We start from the raw sequence: 9,115 nt of genomic DNA, 5'->3' as shown, positions 1-9,115 counted from the left end.
GTAGTGTAGACGTACATGCCAGGGGATCAAGGACCTAATCCAGTCGATAATGATGATTGACAGATTGTGACCTTCGCGGTTTAGCTAGCCGAGGCCATCGTTACATGTAGTACCACCCCTCTACCCGCTAGCTTTGTCAGTTTGTGAACAGCCAGTCATGAGGTGTGAGCCGTTCTCGCATGCGCACCCCATGACCGGAAGACTTTGGCGAGGAGTTTCCCATTTCACAAGCAATGGAAAATTGTGTAGTGAAGTGGGAATTGTATAAGGAGTTGGAGGTGAGATATAACTATGTCTAGCCCTCGCGATTTACGCGATTTCATGCTCGCACACAGCATTTTTTAAAGTTCAATATTCTAATGAAGCTGTACTTGATGCAGCTCATCCAAGGCCCTTCAGGCCTATTTTCATGGAGAACAAACCCAAACAGGGTGGGTGGGTGGGACATAGTTATATCTCACCTCCAACTCCTTATACAATTCCCACTTCACTACACAATTTTCCATTGCTTGTGAAATGGGAAATTGCATGTCGGAGTTTCCGGTGAGATATAACTATGTCTTGTTTAAAGTCGGTTCCGCACCCTGAGCGGAAACAAGAAACTATCACACTGTCCACACAAGGACTTAGTGAAAGTTCTAGTAAAAGGTGCGTGGCATGATAAACAAGCATAATCAGCCCACACTATGCCAGGCACAGACCACCGAATGACCATCACTGAGTACAGATGGAATTATCATAAAACTTACGCACGGAACGGCGAGTGGAGTAGATCATACCAAAATGGAATACAACTTAGCATTGGCAACTATGCAGAATTAACGGACAATGCAAACTCCAGAGTGGGAACACCTGGTAAAACTGGTGCACCAGGTATATACAGGACCTTTGGAAAGGAAAAGGTCTGAGAAAAACCCAAATGGGTAGGAGAAAAGAACACGGCGGACTGAAGCCGTGGACCCTATCGGCCGCAATCATGAGCGGCGGAATAACAGACTGTCAGCCAAGGACAGTCGCACCGAAGGTGGTGCCATCAGAAAAACGATGGTGTCCACACCAGCATCCGATATGGAAGTGAGGAGCCACCTCAGCGGCAACAGTGCTCGGTGAGACCGGCTTGTGAGGCCGTCGGAGCGACAGCAGCAGAGGGTTGGCAGACGCGGCGGCAACGGGCGGGAAACTCTCTCTCTGTGCGAGCAGAATACTGCCTTAGAGCATCCACACACAACGGAGGGTGCTGAGGGCAAGCGGGGAAGACAAACTACTTGGCTGGATCACCGACGCGCTGATTCTGGGTAAAAGTGGGGATCCCAAATGAAGCAGCGTTGACAATAATGTCCATAAAACGAACATCGAGCTTCTGCAGCTCAGAGCAACGCCGGGCACCCGTCAGAGCCAGCAGCATAGTCAACCTGAGAGTCAGTTCTTTGAGAGACTCATGCGTGAAGGACATGTTCCGGAACCAATCCAGGACTGCCTGTACATTCCACATGCTGCCATAGCACGGCTGAGAAGGACGGGAGTGGGATGCACCGGGGAGCATATGAGACACCAGAGGATGCGGGCCAACCACAACGCCATCGATGGGAGGAAGCGTCATTGACATGGCTGACCGGTACAACCCTAGCGTATGATACAGTCGAGCCCGACGGAATTGGGAGGTCAGAAAATCGAGGACCTCTGAGAGAACACCCAGGGAAGCAATTTGCCGTGTGGCACACCAATCACACCATGTGTTCCATGCCGACTGATACACACGGTCGGTGAGGGAACGCCATGATGCCAAGAGTAGGTTGGCAGTGTCGCCCGAAACTCCGCTGCGGCTGTTGCTAGCCCGGAGAGTTTCCATGCGACCAGGGTGAAGTGAGCTGACTGTACTGACGGGTGAAGTTTGTGATCTGGACCAGCGAACAAGACCGGAGAGGCTGACAGCACGCGCGGAATGTCCACCACTAGTGCCAAGAGAGCTGGAAACCAAGCCTGGCCGGGCCAAAGCGGAGTGACCATGACTATGGATGGGATCTCCTGTAGAACAACCCTGGCCGGGCATTTGCCAATCAGATAGATTGGAGGGAAGGCATAGACTTGCAGGCAGGACCAGTGGAGACGGAAGGCATGCGGGCTGTGTGCATATGGGCGCCAACTGACGTACGTGTACAGTCGAAATTTAGTGCGAGATGCAAACAGGTCGCAGGCACTCGGTCACATGATCTGGTGATCCTGGAAAACTGACCGGTCGAGCATCCAGGCGCTGGTATCCGTGTGATGGCGAGAGTGATAATCGGCAACTGTATTCACTGCATCAGGTAGATATTGGGAAGCAAAGTGATATCTCTGAGCAGACTGACACCACTCCCACAGCGTGGCAGCTATCCTGTCTAATGTCGGTGATGAACGACTGCCAGTGCGGGGCGAACAGGGAACAGCCACACGTTAGTCGAGCTGCAGGAGAATACTGCCCTGGTATAGAGAAGGCGCTGGCGACTGGACAGCATACTGGGCTGTGAGCGGTTCCGGGACATTCATGTGAAGCTGCTTCTCGGCAGATGTCCATCAGCCGCCTGTGGTGACATTGGCACAATATGCACCGGGCCCCACCCCGAATGACCTGCACGGGATGCATCGGACTGGATGGCGAGGTTCGGTTCGGAAAGGCGTACAGGTCGCCCACTCCACAGCTGGAGATGCCGAATCCACTAATGAATCTCGGCATGGCACTCATGACTGAGAGTAAGCCGGTAAGTGTAAAAGGGACCCTGCCGTAGGAACGTAGTCTTCAAACACTGCAAGCGACGATAGTTAAGTGATGCAGGAACCACGGCAACCATGGTGGACACCATCATGCCCACAATTGACGCAATACCCCGAAGACATACGGTGTGAGCAGCCAGCAGACGCGCACATTGTTGTTGAAGCGTGGATGCTTTCGAGTCTGGCAATGAGAACTCCATGGTGACGGAGTTGACCTGAATACCCAGGTATTGTATCTGCCTGGTGGGAATCAGATACGACTGCGTCCAGTTGATATCGAGCCCAAGACCAATCAGCAGATGAAGAATGGTAGCAACAGGTCGGACGTTGTCCATGCCATGATAAATACGTCGGCGAGGTAAATCACCAGGTGTAGGCCGAGCGAACGTACCATCTTCACTACAGGGTGCAGGAGCTAGTCTTGGTGAAGACTCTGGCCTCTGGGACCACTGCGCAAGCCAAACGGTAGACAGTTAAACTGGGAAATCTGTTGATACCACTGAAAACTGGAGAAACTGACGATCGAGCCGCTGGACTGGAGAAATAAGCATCTCTTAAGTCTATCCCGATCATCACATCCCCTAGCTGCAGGTGATCCGGCACTGTCTTCAATGACTCCAGCGCGAAGTGGTGATACTACAGATAGTTGTTCAGCGCTCGGAGGTTGATAATTGTGGGGGCCGGGGTTTGCCATTATTAAAAATATTTCTTTTCTTTTTGTTTTGTCTTCTCACATTCGTCACTCTGTGAAATGTCACGAATGATTGCAAATTGCCATGTACCACAAAGAGCCATTGGCAAAACAAACCAATGCATGGCTCGTAATTATTATCGCCTTACTCAGGACCGCCGGATGCAGCGTTTGAGTGGTCCGGTAGTATCATGGCCGCTATACTTTGTGTAGGGTATGACGGGTACACCTGCCCTCCACAGTAGGAAACACGTGTTCGTGGCTGAAAAGTTGGTCCGGTAATAACCTGACCAGCTCCGGCGGCCTGTTATTAATCGCACATCACGGCAGTATGCTACAAGCACAATTGACAAACATGTCACCCGGCAACAGCAAACGGGTGCGCGTTACAGGATTGGCCTGGCAACTTCAAACAGGCGCAATTGACAAACATGGTGCTCCGCTGGGCAACGTCAGCGGGAATGCACCAAAACAAACACAGCCCCGGCATCAGCAAACGGGAACGCCGTTACAAATATGGTGCCCCGGTAAACTCAACGGGAGCGCACTAATACAAGCTGGCCTGGTAGCTTCAAACAGGCACAACTGACAAACGTGGTGCTCCGCTCGGCAACTTCAGCGTGAGTGCACCAATACAAACACGACCCCGGCAACAGCGAACGGGAAAGCCGTTATAAACATGGTGCCCGGAAAACTCAACGGGAACGCACCAATGCAAGCTGGCCTGGCAACTGTAAAGCGGCACAACTGACAAATGCGGTGCCCCGCTGGGCAACTTCAACGGGAATGCACCAATACAAACACGGCCCCGGCAACAGCAGACGGGAACGCCGTTTCAAACATGGTGCCCCGGCAAACTCAACGGGAACGCACCAATACAAGCTGGCCTGGCAACTTCAAACAGGCACAACTGACAAACGTGGTGCCCGGCTTGGCAACTTCAACGGGAATGCACCAATCATGTGACAAACACGGCCACGGCAACAGCAAACAGAATCGCCGTTACAAATATGGTGCCCCGGCAAACTCCACGGAAACGCACCAAGCTGGCCTAGCAAATGGGTACACTGTTACAACATCAGACCATCACATCAAGATGCCGCTGCGGCAACAATGTATATGTAGCAGCAATACAGCAGACATGTGAGGTGGATGTGATTGGGACCGTTTGGCCCGCGTGCTACGCCCGAGGTGGTGGCAAGTAACACTGTCCTGATGTGAGGACTCCGAGTCGGCACTAGCATGTGAGCTCTGAGTCTGACTAGAACTAGACTAGTCTAGAGGCTTAGAGTAGTGCGCACCCTCATCTGAGTCGGAGTATGCCGGTCTTTGACTGAGAACAGTCAGACTCACACTCGGAGGCACTGGCAACAGTGTCCGCCGGACTCGTAGGCACTTAGGCCAAGCAGGTCGTGAGACCGTTCAGGCCGTTTAGGCCGTTAGTGCTCATCACATTTTAAAAGGACGCACTATGGTGCCGACAAGGTGCCGGGCTGGAGCCACCAGCCACTCGTGTCCTGGCTTCGCCAGAAACATCACACGACCAAAAGTCACGGCGTGACTCGCGTGGACGCAAAACACTCAAAGCACCCGGCCCATCTTGGGGTGTCATCACACGCCCGCATCCACGGCTCAGGGGGTTTCGACCGCATCGGCCGGCACGTGGGCAAGGCGGCGAGCCGCCTGATCATCGTCACGCAAAGACTCTAAAAGCTTCTCCATCGCCAAGAGTCTAAGACGGTGAGAGGAAAATATCCAAGGCACTTCTTGTTCGAGCATGAAAAAAGGCCTGAAGGGCCTTGGATGAGCTGCATCAAGTACAGCTTCATTAGAATATTGAACTTTAAAAAAATGCTGTGTTTGAGCATGAAATCGCGTAAATCGCGAGGGCTAGACATAGTTATATCTCACCGGAAACTCCGACATGCAATGCAGTGCAGACTGCCACAGCTAGCCGACCACACTCCACTCTCTGGATATCCCTCTACTCCTAGCTTCGTGAACAGATATCTAGACTGACAGTCTGTGCTACTTTGTGGTGAGCCGGAGGTCCAACACTAAAACAGCATGTGTGAACTAAAACAAGGTTTATCTAATACAATCATGTACTAGTACCATGCTTGCTTGCTACATGTATGGATGCAGAACGAGGAGGATCAGAACTTCCGCGGGGAATGGTCCACCACAAGCGTTGCATAGTTCTGCCAATTTCACTGTTGTTCGAGCAGAATCTGCCAATTTCCCCAGGCAGCCATTATCCACCAAAACCTATTCCCAGTCTCCAGCTTTGAAGAACCTGCCGACATTCTAGTACTGTACGTAATAATATAATTATTATATCAGCAATATTATTGCTCACTGCACTTGGAGCATTTCGAGCACTCTTGGCGGGGTTTGCAGCTCTTTATAAAAACGCTTTGCTTCACGGAAACGTATTTCATTGCGAAGAGCTGCGCTTCGGTGCTCTGAGCTGTGCTGAGGAGCTAGCTCTAACAGAGCGAAACAGTTGCTGTCCACAGATTTGAGTAATAATAATAATTATATTGTGGACCCATCATCACCAATGACAACCAAACCAGCTGCTCACCATAGATAAGTGGCTGACATTCTGACACGTACATCTACGCTGGCATTACTCCAAACACAGATACAACATGTCAAGTAGTTGACATCACCTGGGATACGAGAACGCCAAGCTTTGCTACAACCATACAATTATGTACATCCACCTAAGTCCACACCTTGATCCGAGGAGACGTGGAGGGACATCCCCTTCAACATTGCTGCAGTCCTGTCCATAGCAGAAACAGCCTCACAATCCGAGTCACATAGCCATAGCCATACAGTCATGGGCGACCTCGAAACATTCCAGTAGATCTACACTGTTCCATACAGGTACGGTGGGTCTCAGTCTTTCTATCGCTCGGCTCAGGCATTGAATTATAGACGCGGAAAAGGTTTCTAATCTTCACATCGCACTGGAACTGTTGAAGCGCAACCTTTTCTTTCTTTCTTTCTCCCCTGCGTTCGCAATGTTCAGGTCTTCTAGCGCGTGTGTCCAGTGCGAAGCTGAAAAGCCAGACACTGGACGTTTGCTTCGTTGCCTGCACGTCCTATGTGAGGGATGTCTGAAGGACAGCGTCAATCCGCAGACGGCCAGCATTAATTGTGTTTTGTGCAGGAAAGAAACTAAATTGACCGATGGCGGAGCGGCTGCGGGGAGCGCTCGCCACCCAGCGTGGCAAACATTGCCACCTTCCGCTGGTACTTTGTACACCGCCAACACCTCTACCGAAGGTGGGTCGAACCCGCTTTCAGACGACGTGCAGGCTAAATGTCCCGCTCACGCTGGCCAGGTGTTGTCGCTGTATTGTGAAACCTGTAGTGCTCTTGTATGCGGGATATGTTGTGCTGCGCACATGCGCGACGGACATAGAATGGTTCCTGCTACGGATGTTGTCCAGAAGCAGAGGCAAGAAATTCTCCGAGCCGTAAAGGAAATCAGCAGTGTGCCGGGCTTGTCTGACCTGGCCGGTTTGGAGGACAGACTAACAGACCTCAGTGCTGCAGTGGATCAAGTTGACGAGCAGGCTAGTGATGCATCTAAGAAAGTGGAGACGTTTTACAACGATCTGATCAAAGCCTTGGAGAAAGACAAGCAACGTGTGAAGGATGAGATCGACCAGATCAGGTGGAAAAAACGGATACACTTGGAGTCTGAGCAAAGCCGCCTGAATTCAAAGCGCCAGACAATTGACACCATCCAGGTGCTTGGTGAACGCCTTGCTGAAGGCTGTTCTGATGCTTCCTCCAGAGACACAGTATCAACAATGGACCAGCATGTCTCATCGCTTCACAGCAGTATTCTGGACGCTACGAGTGGCATGACATCAGAAGACCTGGACACACCAGTGATGCACACCACTGGAAAGCTAGGTGTGACCATTGATGAGGATGCTGTGGAGAATGCTGTCAAGACTGTAAAGTCACAAACAACTGTGTTCTCAACTAGAGTGGACGTGGAGAGGATGGTGAATATTATGCTTAAGAAGAAGTCAACACCGGAGGCAGAAATGTCTATCCTCCAATTTCCACTCCGAGGCTTTGACAATCGACCACTTGACGTTGATACCGTCCCGGATGATGTCCATGTAAGCTTGATGCTCCCTGATGGTCATGTGCAGGAAATGCAGTTAACAGTGGGCCGCAGCGACAATGGTAAACCAGTATGTGAGACTGAAAGGTTCAAACCTGTCTTTGGTGGTTATCCTATACATGTATCATCAGCTGAAAAGAAGAAGATCGCCTGGTATGTGGTTTATGACGACGAAGAATTCAACCGTGATTTACACTCAACATCACTAACATTGTCTGAGGACAGCTGCACTGTCACCGCTACTAATACCGACTGTGCAACCGCCGTATGTACTAACGGATACTCATCTGGCAGAGCAAGCTGGTTGTTCAAGACCAACTGGGAAGATCATCACAACATCTTCATGGGTGTAGCAAAGCTGAAGGACAGGGTTACAGTCAGAGAAGCAGAGACGTGCAATGCAGTGAAAGGATGGTGGTGGTGCGATGACCATTGTCAACAGCATGCGCATGATAAGTCGTCTGACCTCGTTTTACCACGCAAGGATTGCGAAGTGTGTTTGACTATCGATGTAGATCGTCAGAGGATCGAGGTGTTGTTCCGAGGCATGAAACGAGTGAAGATCCTCAGCCTACCCTCTTACCACGCTAGTGGTAAAGGAAAGTGGTATCCATATTTCCGTCTCAACAACACTGGCGAGTCGATTACAATGGATATCAAATAAGGTGTAGAATTGAAAAGAGACGTGTTGGAGCAAAACCACACATCAAGTACATTATGCCAAACACAGAGTATCATTACAATCAGCACGGCCCTGGTGTGCGTGTGGATGTGTGGGAGTGTGTGTTGGAGTGCGACAACACCGGATGAGTCGAATCGTACATCTAATTCACGGGTTAGTGCATGTTCGTGCCGTTGATCGGAAGCAGAATTCTTCTGTGGCTAATCACCTCATTGATAATGCTGATTGTGCACGGGTGTGTGTGCTGATAAACATTTCCTTGTTTTGCCACGTACATGTGTTTATGGTCTCACTCATTTGAAGACGTTACAAGCTACATATCTACACTACACAGCCTTCACTTTGCAAACAATAGAACACGGTGTACTATTTTAACTCTAGTCTCACCGTCCTGTTCCTTTCTTTCTTCTTTTCTCCACTCTTTTGACGATAATTATTATTTTTTCCGTATGTACATGTAAATGTTTCATCGATTCCGACTGCTTATGTATAGCGTGACAAGTCTGTACTTTTTCCTTCCAGAATATTTGTTTGTCTCATAGAAAGTTGTTCATTTTGATATTATTAATATTTACACTCCTGTTGTACATTGTACACCAGCATGCCACGTCTAACTTTTCATATTTCAATTATAGCTTCAGCTAACCAGTACGTTTCGTCCCCGCTGGACTCATCAGGCAATCTTCTTCTTGGATGTCTTCATACGGAGCTCGACTCGGGAGAATGAAGGCAACCAAGAAGAAGATTGCCTGATGAGTCCAACGGGGACGAAACGTACGTCGCAATCGAGCTATGTCGTTGCTGTGTCATCTTTTATGTGCCATGCGCTACTTGA

The 9,115-nt window shown here is 50.1% G+C and overlaps 1 protein-coding gene across 1 annotated transcript; it reads left to right on the top strand.

Moving 5' to 3' along the window:
* The first annotated feature begins 6,432 nt into the window (after positions 1–6,432).
* LOC135816642 (uncharacterized) lies at positions 6,433–8,929 on the top strand. The gene has a single exon (XM_065329802.1). It carries the CDS (start codon positions 6,475–6,477, stop codon positions 8,260–8,262), a length of 1,788 nt encoding a protein of 595 aa, XP_065185874.1. The 5' UTR covers positions 6,433–6,474; the 3' UTR covers positions 8,263–8,929.
* Positions 8,930–9,115: the final 186 nt, after the last annotated feature.

The sequence above is a fragment of the Sycon ciliatum genome, chromosome 5 (assembly GCF_964019385.1).
Source record: "Sycon ciliatum chromosome 5, ocSycCili1.1, whole genome shotgun sequence".
NCBI lineage: Eukaryota > Metazoa > Porifera > Calcarea > Leucosolenida > Sycettidae > Sycon > Sycon ciliatum.
Note: the sequence above shows the minus strand (reverse complement) of the source record. Positions and strands in the feature narration are given on the sequence as shown.